This window comes from Dermacentor albipictus, chromosome 4 (genome assembly GCF_038994185.2).
Source record: "Dermacentor albipictus isolate Rhodes 1998 colony chromosome 4, USDA_Dalb.pri_finalv2, whole genome shotgun sequence".
NCBI lineage: Eukaryota > Metazoa > Arthropoda > Arachnida > Ixodida > Ixodidae > Dermacentor > Dermacentor albipictus.
In genome coordinates this window covers 176150135-176167850 of record NC_091824.1, presented here as the reverse complement: position 1 = coordinate 176167850, position 17716 = coordinate 176150135, and the positions used below count along the sequence as shown (strand labels likewise).

General features: G+C 49.5%; 2 protein-coding genes across 4 annotated transcripts in view; one reads left to right on the top strand and one right to left on the bottom strand.

The window, feature by feature from the left end:
- Nucleotides 1-961, top strand: part of YME1L (ATP-dependent zinc metalloprotease YME1L) — a 185911-nt gene extending 184950 nt beyond the window's left edge. Inside the window, exon 19 of one of the 2 annotated variants that reach the window (XM_065440431.2) lies at nt 320-961. In XM_065440431.2, the coding sequence (XP_065296503.1) occupies nt 320-407 (88 nt within the window). In that variant the 3' untranslated portion in view covers nt 408-961. The remainder of the gene's footprint in view (nt 1-319) is intronic. The other variant, XM_065440432.1, reaches the window with a different exon arrangement.
- Nucleotides 1-17716, bottom strand: part of qless (decaprenyl diphosphate synthase subunit 1 qless) — a 67690-nt gene that overhangs the window by 21515 nt on the left and 28459 nt on the right. The window lies entirely within an intron of this gene.

The window sequence follows — 17716 nt, the reverse complement described above, 5'->3', positions numbered from 1 at the left end:
ATCGTTTGCGGATTACCGGTTTAACGGATGCGTGAGCGGCCGGATTGCCAGAGTTCAACCTGACAAACACACAGCTGTTATTCCATTTACCAAGCGTATTCTAATTCGCTGCAGGCGTAAATTTTCGTCAGCAGCGTAATCGCGAAGACGTTGCCTTTGTGATTAACATGACAAATACGCTCAAGGAGCACGAAAACGTGTCTGCAAAGCGTTTGGTTAGATTAAGCGTTACAAGGTGTCCCCTAACAGTTTCCGCTAACGTAATTGCGTATACAGGACACGCTAAAATTCTCTAATATTTACTTTTTTTCACAACCAGCCGCGGCCTACCTGTCACCCCCTTCCTCCTCTATCTACACCTCTGGCTTCAGAGGAAGAGGGCGTCCTGGACTGATACGATGGACTGAAGCTCGGTCAGCCGCCCCCGGGCTACGCCACTCTTTTCTCCGACTTAATCAGAATGCAGCGGGACAGGCCTTCGTACAGTGCGTGTGCGTTTCTGTCGTAGCGGTCGCCACCGTCCCGACCCCGTCCACACGAACGCGCGGAGCCCTCCGGGCATCGGACACGTCTTCGACGAGACTCTGTGCACCAGCGTTTTTGCAGCTTGAGGAAAAACCGAGGGTTTTTCCCAGAGAGAAAGGGACGAGGGCGCAGTGAGGCCGACACAAGAAGGAACAGGCGAGAGAGAAGGGACGAACGTTTCATTTGGGAACTGTGAAGGGTGCGGTGCCAGTTGTCAGGTTGCCTCGGGGAACACAACGGAACGGAACGCTTTCGCCGCCACGAACACGCGTCTAGTGAGCTGGCAAATGCGGCACCCAACGCGGACGGCATCGCGTGTAGTAGCGGCGCTGCTTCCCTTTGTCCGTTTCTCTGAGAGCCGCGCTCGGGCCCGACGCAGCGGGTCCCGCTTCTTTTAAAACGGCTGAAACATTAGGCTTCGCATGGGCAACCTCGCCGGCCCACTTGCAAATTTATACATAGCTAGTACGGCGGTACTGGCACGTGTGCATGCAAAGAAGCGAAATGAACTGCACACAGAATGAAGACATTACGACCGTTATAAAAATCATCACTGGTGTATTTTATTGCAGGGCTGTACTTTCTTAATATAGCTCAGCTTACTGTTCACTTTAGCTTCATGTCCAAGCAGAGACGTTTTCCTGGCACGGTTTTCTACGTCACCAGAGTTGAACACGACACGTTTCTTTTTTCCTCGCGCTTTTTCTTTTCTTCCTTTTTCGTTACTGGTGGCGCCATGTGCATTTCAGAGACGGCATACGAGATGTGTGGCTAGCTTTGTCATTTCGTGACTTGGAACCAAGGAGGATACATAAAACCTCCTTGCTTGGAACGGGACGCTGGGAGCGCGAAAGCACCGCATGCCACGCCGGAAAGCCGCGCACGCAGCAGACAACGCCGTCGGCAGCAAAACGCCACTGGAACGACGCAGCCCGCTGCTCGTGAACGCTGAGGAGGACGCAGAAGCGAGGCGAGGAAAAAGCACAAAGAAACTCGGCCATGAAACACGCGGCGGCCTAGAAGGGAGCCGCGATTGGCCGGAGGAGTGATCCCGTCGTCTGGCGATGACGCCGGCTTCCTTCACCGATACCGTAACTCGGGCGAGGGAAGGCGGCGAGGGCAGCGGGCCGCAGGCGGTGTCCTCTATTTTTCTTGCTCTGCCGCACGTATTTTTTTTCTCTGGGCCGAGTGGCGGTGGTGGTACGGGCTGCTCGCTGCTGGGTCGATGTCCGCGAGTGACCTTGGCAGAAACAAAACGGAATGCGGCGGCGACGCCGTCCCGGAAGCTTCGACGGGCCTGCCCAAAGGTACCGCTCTTTTTTCGCCGCGTCAAAGCCTCTCGTTCTCTGCATTCCCCGGCCCGCTTTCGCCCGCATTGCCGGTCGGCCAACTCGCGCGGGGCCGAAGACAGGTGCGACCGATTTCGGAGGGGCCGCCCAGCTTCTCCCCAACTTTCCCGACTCGAAAGCGCGCTCGGTGCACTACTCGCCGGGTTATCGGATTCGCACTTGGGTCCGCAAGAAAAAAAGGTCGACGCTGCTTTTCCACCAGCGCCTCGTTTTCCCGTAGTAACGCGCTCGGTCAGTCGAGAACCGTGTCAGTATAGTCGAGCCCAGTGTTGAGAGAACCAAGGGAATCGTTGGACAATGGCCTGACCGGATTCCGTCACTGAGCCGGTCTGCGCATCAACGGCCGGTCGTTGCCAAGGGGCGTCTCCCGAGGGCTTCCGCAACACGTGCCTCGATCTCCGGAAGCGAGTTCGTTTTTTTTTTCTTTTCTCTCGCTGCCAGCGCGCGCCGATGCCGAATGCACCACACTTGCGTCGTACAGCGCGGCATTGCGTTGCTAAAGCACGGAGATCTGAAAAGCAAGCGCAGTTGCCGCAGCCAATGCCAACGTTTGCACAGTGGGAACCGTTTGAAGGAACTGACAAGAGTGAAAATTCACGGGAACCGCGTTCACTGAAAAAATAAATTCGGAGAATTGTCTACTAATGCGTAAGCATTCTTGGCTCGGCTATTACTTCGCTTTTGCTGACTTAGTTAGCTAGCTTATGCATGTCTGCCCGTCGCTAGTAAACATTACTATACACTGTTATAACTATTACGTGCGTTAACTTTACCAATTATGCATTTTATTTTGCAGATGTATCAACTGAGGGGAAACGCCGCAACAGGCGTTTTTTTTTTTTAATTGTCACGCCACCGCTTTTCTTTTTCGTTTTCTTTTTTGTTACGACCTTGACGCGACGAAGGCGACGTCACGGGACGGACAGAGTTTGCTGGAGAACTCGTCGAAGAATGCTTACGCATTACTGTGCTAAACTAAGGGAATGGAGAGAAACCTCTTGATGTCCTTTTGACTTGAACTGGGTGTGATGTAAACTGAGGCCAAAGCAACCTTCAGTACCATGAATGTAAAGTGGCTCACACATTACGTTCCATGGTTCGTATCCCTGTCAGAGAGCGTGAACTTTATTTTCAAATCAATAAGATTCGAGTCCGGCGTCTCTTCAGTGGGCCTGGGCACCAGCCGCGGACGCGGTTCCGACACCTTGTCTCGAAGCGGCTTCCTCGGCTCGCTGGACGGCCCACAGTTGTGCTGTCAGGTTCGAGCTGAGCAGTACGGTCTTCCAGCGCGAGCGGAGGCTGGCGGTAGAAGAGACGGAGGGGTCGGCACTGCCCGACTTGTTTGTTAACTCTTGACACTCGCACAACATGTGATTAAGTGTGGCGACCTCGTCACACTATGTACATCTGTTTGTAGCGTACATGTCTGGAGACATGGCGTGAATGAGTCTGGGGTTTCTGTAAGAATCCGTTTGCAATTATCTGAAGTGTACTGCTTGCGTCCTGTCAAACCTAGCGTGAGGGAACGGGTATACGCGTCTTTGTAACTGGTAGTGTGTCGTGGAACCTGGTCACGCGATCCTCCCACGCCCGGACGTTTGCAGTACCCCGCGGGGGCTCTTCCTCCGATGATGCTCGGTGAGTGAGGCCTCGAGCAACGCGGTGAGCCGCTTCGTTGGGGGTGCTCAATCCAGCGTGCGTGCTCCATAGCAAGTGCCTTCGGTTATCGAAGTCGGCCTCTCCCTAGTGTATGGGATGTCGCTGGAGTATGTGATACGCCTCTTGCGAGATGCGCCTATTAGCAAAATTGCGAATTGCCGCTTGCGAATCGCAGATCACGTACGTCGCTTTGGTTTGTGTGGGGGCCAGTGCTATGGCCGCTTCCACTGCCGCTTCAGCATGTGCCGTGTTCACGGTGACGCTCGTGAGGTGGTTGCCTCGATGGCTAGGAACTGTCTCGATAACGGGCTGCGTCGGTGAAGACCGCCTCCTCGTTGGAGTAACTTTGGTTCATGCTCCTGGCTTTATATCTCTCCGCAGGCACGTAACCAAGGGGGGGCCCGGGGGGGCCCGACTCCCCCCCCCCCCCCCCACGCCACCACTCCTCACACATTCCTAAAGCGCCGCCAGAACAATGTTGAGACTTGGCAGCTGTTCATCGGTCAGCATTATGCTGCCTTTTTCACTCCTTTTAGATGGCGGTAGTTATCGGCATCTCTTGTAATGTGAAGGACAGTTTTTTCATAAATTCCGCACCCGCGCGATTAACTCGAGATCCGTTCAGTTGTCACCATCTATTCAACCGTCACGCGCACAGCTGTTGCTTTTGTTAGTTCAACCTTCTTTGTTTAGGCTGATCCTGGGACCAGAAGAGGGATGCGGCTGTTACTCAGCTGGTCTGTACTCTCACGGAAGGAGTTGCGGCGGGAGAAAACGCCAATTGCGTTTAACTTATCCCTTTGCTTCATTATTTCCTTGAGTTACGGCTCGCCGTGACGCTGGCACATGCCCGGAACCACATACACGTGATATTGGTTAGATAAGGTGGGAAATAAAATAATGTGAAAGAGCGCCCATCATGAAACCCTGCAATAACCCTTAAACCCATAAGCAAGATGACTGTCGCCCGTTACCTCGTCTGTTTTTCCCTAATTGTATAGCACTTTCCTGCGAAATTGGCAACTGGAAACAAAAATCGCAAGGAGTTGAGAAATTAAGCGATCTACTAAGGTAGAGAGCCAAAGCAACAACCAAACTGCAAGCAACAGCAAATAATAAAAAAGTTAACCGTTGTTTATGAGAATATTTATGGATCAACATCTTTTTATTTAAAAAGGAAGTAGAGACAACGCCGCCAGAAGTGGAGAACAATCGCTTGTTTTGAATGACGCTTCTACAGCTATCGGTCGAACCGCCTCACGTAGTCACTTCTCTGCTGTGCTTATGTGGGTGTTTTTCTAACCTTTCGCGGTGAGCGCAGTACGTCTAGAATCGCAGAGTCCTGCGCGTTACGCGGTTGTATGGGACTGGCGGCTGCACAGCGTTACGCAATTGGCGGAACTGTCAAAACTGATCAACAAGGCGAAAATAACTTATATTCGAAACTATAACATCAGAAAGACTGAAGAAGCCGTAAAAAAAGAACGCAGCCTGAAATCAGTAAAAAAGAAACCTGGCATAGGAAAAACCATGATGTATGCACTAAAAGATAAGAAGGATAATATCATCAGCAATCTCGAAGATATAGTAAAAGCAGCGGAAAAATTCTAAGCTGACCTGTATACAGTACCCAGAGGAGTCACGATACCTCACTTAGAAACAGTAATGAGCAGGATACAGAAACTCTCCTATAACTAGCGATGAGGTCAGAAGGGCGTTGCAAGACATGAAACGAGGAAGAGCGGGAGGAGAAGGTGGAATAACAGTCGATTTAATCAAAGATGGAGGAGACATAATGCTTGGAAAACTGGCGGCTCTTTATACGAAGTGTCTATCGACTGCAAGGGTCCCAGAAAACTGGAAGAATGCAGACATTATACTAATCCACAAAAAAGGAGACGTTAAAGAATTGAAAAATTATGGGACCATTAGCTTACTCCCAGTATTATATAAAATGTTTACCAAAATAATCTCTAAACACTGGACTTTAGTCAACCAAGGGAACAGGCTGGCTTCAGGAAGGACTACTCTACAATGGATCACATCCATGTCATCAATCAGGTTATCGCGAAATCTGCAGAGTACAATAAGCCTCCCTATGTGGCTTATATAGATTACGAAAAGGTATTTGATTCAGCAGAGATACCAGCAATCGTAGAGGCACTACGTAATCAAGGAGTACAGAACGCTTACGTAAGAAGCTTGGAAAATATTGCTACATATGTGTGGTATTTGTTTGTTTGAACGAGGCGCGTAGGCGCCATCACTTCAGAAAAGAGGAGGAAGAGCGAACTGGGCTCGCGCTGTGAATCTAACCGGTCAGCGCTGCAACCGTTGTTGTAAATATAATCTGTAAATAGTTTCTCGTCTTACTGACTCGTCCTTCGCGTAAGAATATCTACAGAGGTTCTACAGCTACCTTAATTCTACGCAAGAAAAGCAGGGAGATACCTATAGAGAAAGGGGTCAGACAGGGAGACAATTTCTCCAAATGAATTCAAGCTATTAAACTGGGAAGGCTTAGGAGTAAAGATCGACGGCAAATATCTCAGCAACCTTCGGTTTGTCGATGACATTGTTCTATTCAACAACAATGCAGACGGGTTACAACAAATGCTTGTAGACCTTAACAGAGAGAGTGTAAGAGTGGGGTTGAATATTATTGAGCAGGAGATGAAGATAATGATAAATAGCCGGGCAAAGGAACAAGAGATCAAGATCGCCAGTCGGCCACTAGAGACTGTGGAGGAGTACAATTACCTAGGTCAATTAATCACAGGGAACCCTGATCATGAGAAGGAAATTCACAGAAGAATAAAAATAGGTTGGATCGCATATGGCAGACATTGCCAGCTCCTGACTGGAAGCTTACCATTATTATTGAAAAGTAAGGTGTGCAATAAGTGCATTTTGCCAGTGCTGAAATATGGGGCAGAGACTTGAGAGCAAGTTAAGGACAGCGCAAAGAGCGATTGAACGAAGATTGCTAGGCATAACGTTAAGAGAGAAAAAGAGTGGTTTGGATCAGAGAGCGAACGGGTATAGACGATATTCTAATTGACATCAAGAGGAAAAAATGCAGCTGTAGGTCATGCAATGCGCCGGTTAGACAACCTTTGGACCATTAGGGTTACAGAATGGGTACCAAGAGAAGGGAAACGCAATCGAGGACGAGAAAACACTAGGTGGAGCGATGAAATTAGGAAATTCGCGGGCGCTAGTTGGAATCGGTTGGCGCAGGGTAATTGGAGATCGCAGGGAGAGGCCTTCGTCCTGCAGTTGACATAAAACATGATGATGATGATGATGATGATGGTGGTGGTGATGATGATGAAGATGGTGGTGGTGGTGGTGGTGGTGGAGGTGGTGGGCACCCCCCGAAAAAAAATCCTGGGTACGTGCCTGTCTCCCCGTGTGGTGTTGGGGGTGCATGTTACGAGGCAATGGGGTAGGTATAGTTGCTCGCGTATGGTTCTTGGAATTTCTACTTTGATGCCGTGCTGCGTGTGGTATGTGATGCCGAGCTTTTCGAGCATGTCTGCCTGGGCGGGTCTTGGATAGGAGCTCGAGTTGGGACCCTTGTTGCGCCTCCACGAGTTTCTCGAGCGTACTGTGTAAGCCTAGTTCTAAGAGCTTGGTGGTGCTGACTCCGGCCGCAAGTCCCAACGCCTATTTGTACGCCTTGCGTATGAGGGCGTTGAACTTCAGCACAATGCGTTGGCGGGCTAGTTGGTGCGAATGCATGAATACTTTGTTTAGCGCAAAACAACACACACAAGAAAGACGACAGGACAAGGCGCTACTCTCAACTGACATCGGTTTATTGCGTCACTCCTTTACAGACAGCTCAAACTAGAGGAACATGCGCAGTGCGCATCATGCGGTGGAGCCACCAACATCCGATCCCAAGAGCGCACTCATGCGACAGGATCCAAAAAACCAAATTCAGCATTGTACAAGGTTAAGGAAGGCACACTAATGCACTGTGACCCCAATGACTAAATGAAAAATGCTTCCAATAACTATCGGGCGGTGGTGTCATGGCTCTTTTTCAAATTCGTGGTATCACCGCCCGAGAGTTATCGCAACCTCATTATTTTGCACATACAAGGAGTCGCGGAACGGACAGGTTTTGCTGGGGTACTCGCCAAAGAATGCTTACGCATTAAAACAGCAGTCATCACAAAGAAGCAAGTGTGAGTCTCTTTGTATCAGCCGTCGGGATAAGTGAAGACGTGAAGCTAAAAAACATGGCGAGGTGATTTTGTTAGGCCTCGCCTCCTACAAGCAAGAATTCACTCTGCCGATGAATGTTTCTCCCCTATCGCCTAGTCCCTGAACCTATTTCCTGGACACAGGGGCAACAATAGCTACTCACGGAATGAAAAAAAAAAAAAAAGCCCACAGCAACAACAATAATAATTATAAAAAGCTAGGAACATCTCGTGACGCGCTTTAAAAATGTAACATGTGGGGAAACAACATAAAATGCCTGGTTACGAGTTATAAGCCTTCCAAATTATTTATGTACTGGGTGTCTTAAATGTACGAAGTTAAAAAAAGCAAGACTTTTTTAGTGCGCTTAAGTTTACGACCAGTGGCACCGCAAGCTGCTGCTGCTCTTCTCCCCCCCGCCCTTCCCCCTCCATTTTCTGTTTCGCCGTATTTTCTTTCATGGCGCAAAAGATTGCTATGCTAAATATAGCGCAACGGAAACAACTGAAACACATGCTTCCAAATGTGTTCTAAAAGGTCTTATTGACATATTGGCCGGAAATTTAACCGTACGAATGTTAACTTGTCGTTACATATTATAGTTAAGGAGTACACTAGAAATACTGCGCACTTCCTCGGGTGGTTGCTGACAACACAGATTCATCCAAATAGGCACTTGGTTTTCCTCTTAAAGCTCGTTGGACTTTGCGTAAAATTTGCGTAAAGAATACGGAGAAACAGAAGGCACAACGCTGCCCTACGTTAAAGCGGACAGCATTGGGAGTTGTGGAAATTCATATCAGGGCCACGCGTTCGGCGATATGCCCCACCCAACTCGTGAAAAGAACCACCACTCGAAATCTGGCGACTGTGGTTTAACGTGCCAAAACCACTTTCTGACTATGAGGCACGCCGTTTTTTCGACCACCTGGGCACCTAAATCCAAGTACACGAGTGTTTCCGCATTTTCGCCCCCATCGAAATGCGGCCGGGATTCGATCCCGCGACCTCGTGCTCAGCGGCCCAACACCACGGCGGGTGACACTGTGGCGGACGACGTTGCGCAAGGCCTTCGCGAGAAGCGTCGGTCTGCGTGGCGCCGTCCGGCGACACGTTCGCTCGCACCGACTGAAAAGACGTAGCGCCGAGGGAAGCTTTCGAGGAACGAACCTGCCGAGGCAATTCGCTACGGGGCGTTAACGTATAGACCTTTTCATCGGGCGAGGAGGAAAGGGCGCGCGGCGAGCCTTTCCTCCTCTCTGGCTTGGGCTATCCGGCGCGGCGCTGCTTGAAAGTATTGCTGTCGCGCGCTGCGGAACGATTTCGAGATGTTTTAGATCGTTCTTTGTGAAATTTACGCAATGTGCGTTTATACACGGTCGTCAGGGAAGCCTTTCGGTGCATCGGTAATTACAGTACGCGAAAATATCTCTCGGGGCGCAAACGTGTGACGCGCATCGTCAGCCGCGGTGTGTGCATGTGTTGTAAACTATGTTGCGTATATCAGTTTTAATTCAACGAAGAGAACCGGTGTCTCTGTATTACCAGCAAGAAATGGTAAATCTGCACACTATCTGATCGCTTGGCGTAGGGACTAAAAACATAAAACATAAGAGCGCATGCTCGTGTACGGCCAACCTAAGGCAACCACGAAACATAAACGGCAGGTGCTATCAAATATTTGTGAGACACCAGCATCGTTCTGAAGCATTTCAAGTCTAGTATGCTTGAAACCACTGTATGTCTACGCAAGCATGCCTGCATGAGGTCGATGGCGCTGCTCAACACAGCGATCACTTCGGTTGGTGAACCAGCATGATACATATATATAAGCTACGTGCTTTGTCATTGCCTCTTTTGACCTGCAAAGCCGTAATATATGAGATGGATCACATAAAAGGAATGCGACAGCTATTTTTCATGACAAAATTTCCGTAATACGTGAGTGCGTCATAAAGAACGGAATCAACACAACCGAAAGAAAAAATTGGTTATCATACTCTTTCTCGAAAAAGAAAGACAAAACGGGCTAATGCCGCAATACGACCTCGCATAGGCACTCCGCACAACATTTATAGATCTATAAACGTTGATGCCGTATGCTCGGACAATGCGCTATATAGAACAGACATCTGTAATCCAGCATCTACCACACAGCGGACGCTCGAGCAGTTCGTAAACGGTCGCTTTGCTGGACAAGCTTAATTCACACTGTAAGGTATGCTGTCATTACTAAGCAAAACAATTGTATTCAGGGCTGGAAACCTCATCCACCGAACCAAGTAGCCACTCAACGTAATCTACGGCTAAGAGTTTGAACGCTTGTAAAAGTATTACAGCTCAACTTCTACCATAGCCGAACGTTACCCACGCTGTTACGATCGTCGTGTATGTTTAATTGCTCCTAAACTGCAGTTTAGAATTAAAGAATACTGATATAAGGTAACACTAATGAACTGAGTTTTCAGAAGTACACAATTGATCTCCGAGGCTGATTGTAGGTTCAAACGTGCGCGCACACATCGCGCCGCGTGCTCCGTTAACGCCAGCAGAAAGTCCAGCCATGCCGACTTAAACCACTTCAGCACGCCTCACAGGACCGTTTTCCACGTAAAAGACGCACGTCATGGTAAACAGACCGCACGAGCGTGAAAACAAACGGCAGAGACCAGCGCCGAGCGTACACCTGCCATGCAAAACGGAGCGCTCGCCCAAGCCAGCATGCCGACTGCCCATAGATGGCGCCACTGCGTAGCAATATGGTGGCGCCCATGAAAAAGCGGTTAGTTGGATGCCCACGTGACTGGTATTGAATCCCGAGACCGGATGGAGCGTCCGATGTATCGCGTGCAAAGGCACAACGTTTCGCTGCCCCTGAACAGAAAGGAACATCGCCGCACGTGGCGGTATCGACCGATCCGAAATACGGTCGCCAAGAACATGCGCGTAATTTTGGACCATTGGTCGATGAAGCGGGGTTCACGCTTCACAAATCTTTGGTACGCTTTTCAAGGAATACTTGCGAAAGACTCGCGCGCTTAATACGCCGACGCTACTCGACAGCGTTCCGCCGAATCATCTGCAGCTGGATTCGTGTCCTGTTCATCCTGTTGATCGACCGTCCCGTAGCTCAGCGGCATCAAATGACGCGGCATATACGGGGTCGGGAATTTTTAGGTGAAACAACCATCAGTATTCAAAAACTTACAGCAGCTGATGTCTTGCATAAAATCCAGGAAACCGTTCTTTCATTTTTCGACACTGTTAGGCGTATCGTGTAGGCATTCATTTACCCCATGACGCAAGAGAGCTGCACCGGACCGACTATAGTGACGAGGTGGTTCACCCAGCAGAAGTGGACGACGCCTCCACGTGAGGGAAGCGCAGGGTGATTGCTCGATACGGGGCATTACCGAAATTTCGCCATTTTCAGTATTTCGTCAGCTTTTGATTGGCATGCGGTAGGTGGCGATGATGTTTAGTGGTATCCCCTTTGATACGGGCGGGAACAGATAGTCCCCTATAGCCCACTTGATTTAAACAACATTTTCTACAAAACATTTTCTACAACATCCTTCCCTGTATAGTCATTTGCTTATCTGATTGCGATCCTAGTTTTCGTATTTGGCACCTCCGTCACAATACCGTACCAGTGAAATGACTCCGGCTTTATCTTCCTTGCCTTTCTTCCACCAACACACTAATCGCCTCTTACTTATCTCGACTGCTGACTAGCAAATCATTTCACCTTTGAATCCCAATGCTTCTGGAAGGTGGACACACCCGACGGGTCTCGCTGGGTCTTGGCATTCCATTACGATGTGCAGACTCAACTCCGGGCTATTTTTCTCTCTCTCTCTCTCTCTGAGAGCCAGCTTGGCTCTCAAATCGATAGGTGACGATGATGATTTATTGGCAACCCCTTTGAAACGGGGCGGTGACAAATAGTCACCTAGCCTGGTTGATTTATGCCCTACATGTTTTTCACTCTAGCCTTTTTGTATAAATGTCATAATTCCTTTTTTTTTCCATCCTCACAGCTTCTCTACCTACCTTGCACCACTGCCTATGCTGGTAACTGATCTAGACGTGTTAATTCCTTATCTGCATTTTTTTCCACCAACACTCTAAACGTCTCTTGCGTGTCTCGACTGCCGACCGGTGGGTACTTCTGTACACATTGAATCCAAACGCTTCTGGAAGGTGTACGTCAACTGCGGCGCTCACTGGGCGAATCCCTTCGCATTCCATTAGGATGTGCTGAGTGGTCTACGGATTTTTTCTGCCGCATACACGTCTCACCTAGTTGCGAATATTTGCTCCGGTATGTTTTTGTCCTCAGGCAACCGGCTCGAGCCTACATAGAAAGACACTGCTCTGTGTTATCGTACAGATTTTCCCTTCTAATTTCTTTCTTCTCATTATTGTAAATCTCCACGGTCTTTTTCGCATCCATTATTTGCATCCAATTCACTCTCACTGTTTCTGCAGTGGATGGATGTTATGAGCGTCCCCTTTGGAACGGGGCGGTGGGTTGCGCAACCAAGCTCTTACTATTATACTGCCTAATGTTCTACCTAGGCTAAACAATAAAAAAAGACAAAAAAATAACACTGAACTCCCGCAACCAAATTTTCTGACCCCCTATTGCGAACTGTGGTTTTGTACGTCCACGTTTTTTGTCGTTTCCCTACTTTTATTCCACTAATCCTCCAATCGCCTCTTACTAATCCCTATTGCGGGCATGTTTACTTTTCCACTGCTCTCGCTGAACCCAAGGGCTTCAAGGAGGCCAGTGGTGCCTAAATCGACCGCTGGGTAGACGTCTGCACATTGTAATAAAACATGCTCCATAGCTTCCCTAGCTTTACCGCAGCAAGCACATGTTTCTTCCTTCTTATATCTCGCTTTATACGTGCGTGTTCTAAGGCACCCCGATTTCGCTTGGAAAAGTAATGAGCTTCCCTTTGAGTTATCATAAGTTGTTTCTTTCCGAATTTAGTTTTTTTTCTCTTAAGTCGTTACTCATGGCAGGTTTCTTTTTCATTGGCGCGACCCATGAGATTATTTCAGCCTCTCTGACTTTGTGCTTGACGTTTTTGTTGCTGTGTTGCCCACCCTACAGGCCGCATGCTTGATGGTAAGCTTCCTAGTTCTTTTTCTCCACTGTGAATCAATGTTTTTCCTGTACAGATGCCTCAACACTCTCCCAGCCCATTTACTTTCTTCCATATTCCGCAGTCGTTCTTCATTTCTCAGTTTTACTGCGTGGTTCACCCCCCCCCCCCCCTTCAAAACTAGTCCAGCCCACATCACCCTGCACAGCTTCATCTGTAATCTTCCCGTGAGCGCCCAATGCGAGGCGACCCACCGGCCTTTGGTTCCCGTGGAGTCCCGATTTCACCCCTGAGTGCAGTGCGCCTCGACTGCAGCGCCGGAGAGTGTCGATACTATCGAGGCGCCTGCACAGCGGCCTCTCTGATTGGCTCAAAACGACGTCACTGCAGAATTCGACAGAATTTTCACGGCGTCTAGAACAGCGCCCACGGTATCGCGTCACGCTGCGTGACGAACTGGCGATTGCGTCCGCCAAACGACAAAATGCTTCCTTCGCGTACTTCGATGTCCCGCAAGTAATTTAATGATGAAAAGAAACCAGGACAGTCCTGTAAGCGACATCATTCCGCTCAAGAAAAATAAGAAAAAAGGGGAAAAGAACGGAGAACGTTCTCCGCACGTGAGGAAACCTGACGCGCCGGTGCATGAAGAGCCGACAAGCGCGATTCAGCCCGGAGTCTCTCCTTCATCCGGCAGAGACAAATTCCGCTGGAAAGGGCACGGCGAGAGAGACGAGAGGGAAGGGAATGCGCGCAGTACTTATACCTTTCACTGTTCAAGTGAGACACGCAGGCTTGTGGGCAAGCACATGCTTAGGAGATATTTGTCTAATTCTTCACACGGTCTGCTGTTCAGAGAACAGTACGAGTGCGGGAAGTAACATTGCCTTCGGCTACGAAAGGCGTGTTCTAACAGTTACGCAGATTGTACAGTCGCCAGCACAAATGCACAAAACTTATACTGCAACGCCTTTCTTTCTGTATTCCTAACAGGCTACGTAAAAGTGTCTTGACAGGTACCGCAGTTTCATCGTCAAGAGGGTCACTCGAAGGGCCCGTTAATTATTTCCTTCAGGAAAAAAAGAAAGCAGACGGCCAACTGACAACATTCCGTGAAATGTCTAGAGCCCACGTTGTTGTTGCGGATTGAAACCGGGATGTGCTGAACTCCGGAGAATGGCAGGCACCAGTTTCGAGACCCAAAGTGCACCGCAGAATGCTTCCCATGGAGAGCCGACGCCGCGTACCGCGGGGCCTTCCTCCTGACGGTTTGGCGCACCGCCTTTTAAATGCGCTGCACAATAAGGAAAACCTGAGATGATGTGCAGGAAGCGCGAACTGATTGCAGAACTAGCGCATTTATAGACACACGTTGCCCTCCCCCAAAAAAGAACGCGCATGGAGCTTAAGGCCCTCAACTCTCTATTCTTGTCCATAGCGGTAAATACGTAGCAAGCAGGCTCTTGTGCGGTGCAGCTACGCACTCACTCTAAATTGCACTAGCCAGGCGTTGTGCAATGGAAGATGCGGAAGCACAGCTTCCGCTGTATAACGGAGGAAAGCGATCTCATGCGGGATTTTCGGAGCCGGGCGTGGATTTCGTGCGTGCGTCTTCAACTCCCTTTGATTTCCTGTTCTTGCTTGGCGAAGTATTGGGGGCGAGGAGTTAACGGAGTCGCCATCTGTCGGAAGTGCCTCCCTTGCGTAGTACGGGGGATTACGCGGCGCGCTCCTCACAGGTTTCGCTTACGGCGCTCAATAAGAACACGACGCGGCAGCCCTCCCGAACACATATATATATAGGTACTCTCAAACCGAGGGAAGTTTCTGACTGTCGAGATAATAATCTTGCGCGAACTGAAAGCACAGAATCGTTTACAGACGCTATCTCTTTACCGAATACGTACAGTGAACGCCACTGCGAGCGGTCGCCGCGATGGAGTCTCCCGAACCGGCTTCTTGCGTGAAAGGTGGGCAAACGCTGAGAGTAAGCTATGTGAAATATGTTCATATAGTCTGTATAACCAAATGGGACATAACAGAGTGAAGCCTCAATGCAGCGATCGCACGGGTTCGCAGCGACCGACTGCGCGTCTGCATGCATGTCCGCGCACAATGTTTTGCTTTCGCTGTGAGCGCGTTTTCGCACCGTGCTGTGAGCTTTAAGCCGCAGCGTATGAGCATTTGACAGCACACTAGCAACCATTGTTGCGTGGACGCTATCGAAACTGTTCAAAAATAATTTCGTTATACAGACTTCGACGCCTACGGAGACTGATGTGCCGTTGCGACGATTCAATCTTTTTTGTCTTCTAAATTCTTGGACATGTCAGTATTATGTCTCAAGTTGCCTCGTACTGTATGTTTATCGGTATTCTAAGCACGAGATTTCTCTCTGCTTCTTTTTCGTAATCCAGTGCATTAATTGATAACGCAAACATGACCATATGACATGCCTTTTTTAAGGTGCATCTTGCCGCTCCCTTTCCGTTCCAGTGCCAGTATCTAGCATCAACAAGTTCGTAGACCAAACCGTCATGACATTAGCCGAACAGCGGGCGCGGGCGAGCGTCTCAGTGCGCCTTTTCTGCTACTCCCCGAACATTGCGCAATCCCGGCGCCGTAGAAGAAATCTTCCTCGCGTCTGTGCTTGCTGCATACCCGAGTCGTAGCCGATGGCTGTCCGCCGATTCTAAGTTCCGCCAGCCAAGCTTCACGCAGCTCCTTGCCCTGCGGCTACGTGTGAACGACACACCCAGGGAGAGAGAGAGAGAGAAAAAAAAAACACGCTTTACGTCACGACGCGGCGCACAAAGTAGCGAACGAAGCTCCTGCGAACATGTAATACATGGTAATACAATCAGCGCCGCTATTCGCCGAGCGCCATCACGCGGTGAAAACGGGCTGTACTTTATTGCGGAGAAGCCAACACTTCGCAGGCGAGGCCAATATTCCGTAGGAACCGCCGACCAAGAGCAATATACAGCGGCATATTATTCTTGTTGCTTGGTCCTCGATGCTGTTCGCTGTTCGCAAGTTTTAGAAATAAAGCTCTACTACGCCAATGTCTCGCAAGGTCTTTCATCGCGTCGCAATGCCCTTGAGCTGCCGGAGCGCAAGTGTGGCAGGTGTGACGTCACGGCACGTGATCCGCGCCCGAGAGGCGTCGCAGCTGCGATCACTCGGAGCCTCGCCGCTGCGGTACCACGTGACTAGGCAAGGGTTTAAGGGGGCTGACAACTGGCCAGAATGTGTTGTGAGACGTTGATGGAAATGAAATTACCATAATTTATAGTGATAGAATCCAGCAAGCTGTTCGCGATTTAAGTAGGAATTATAATTTTAAATTGACAAAAAGTCTCAAAAACCAGTACGTGGCGAGACCTGGCGGTGAAATCTTGGTACTTGGAATATATTCTATGAGATTACTGTACGTAAGTTGACTGTTATTAAGTGCAGCATAATTATTGCTTAAAATTGCAGAAGGTATATTATTAGACACTCGCGCATTATTCTATGCTTCGGAAATCAAAAACGCACGCGTGGCTACGGCAAAACTCTGAAATCCGTATCACGCGTAAAGGCGTCGTTTCGTTTTCGATCCGATTGGTTTCGTTTTGACTGATGTAGTGCCTATCATGGAGGCGACGAGCGCTCCTACTTCCCCGCGACGAATGAATAATTCGACACGGGAGGAGGTTTCAAGAAGCACCCAGCCATCTCCGCGACGAATCAAGAATTCGACGCGGGTGACGTCATCACCCGCCCCGCCTGGTTCCTGCCGACGAGAGGTCGCCAAACTGGTTCCTGCCAAGTAGGAGTCGGCAAAGGGATTTAAGGGAGAACAGGCCCATTGTGAAGAGAGAGAGAGTCGCCTCCAGAGATAGCGGGTGTTGCTCCAGCCGCCCAGTCGGTCTGACGCGCCCTTACATGTACGCTGTAAATTTTGTATAAAGTTTTTTTCCTTTCTTCTTCGTCTGCGGAGAGAGTCAGTCTCTCGTCCTCCACCCCGAAGCCACAACACTGGTTATATGTCAAAGCAGTTGGACAAGAAACCATGAAAACACGTAGCTATTATCGCAGAAATAATTTAACAATTCGAAAAACATGAGTCGCGAGACAATCGACTTCATAAAGAAAATTATACTTTGTTACAGCTACGGGCACACTTGTCTGCCTCCCACTAGTGCCGACCTATAACGCTATCGCGCTCACCTATCACCCTTTCCAGCATGCGTCCAGTGAATGACTACATCCTCACTGCAGATCGAAAAGTTCTGATAAAAAATGTTCCACGGCGTTTTCCGCGTTAGCACGTCATGATTAGACACTCTGACCGGTAGCCATTCCATTGCACTAAAGAAAGAAAAGGGGGGGTTGCCATGGAAATTGGTTGTCAGTAGACCTAACGGCGGTTTTGCCGGCGCTTGGTCACGAGGTATCGCCGTGGATGGCGCGCCGGCTGGGCCTCTGCGCGTGCGCTTCAGCGCAACCGACTGGCTGAATCCACTCATCCAGTACAGCTATAGACGGCAGGCTGCGAAATCTCAAACAAACTTGTCTGCTGAAACACCGGAGCCAAGGCAGGCCAGATGAGCACGTTACAGAGCAGCTTACCAAGCGCGGAAGCGTGCCAAGATCGAAGCTACTGCAACCGCCGCCGTTCAGCAACAACAACAAAGAGGAGGAGGCGAAGCCGTGCTTACAAGCAACGGCACCCACAACGAACGCTTGACGAACCACACCCTTCCGCTGGCGGCAAGCTCGACTCCGACGGCCAGATTTCACCACCGCGACTTCAGGGACGACCCCTTCGGCAGCGTGTGTAACGTGTGTGAAAAACTGTGGACT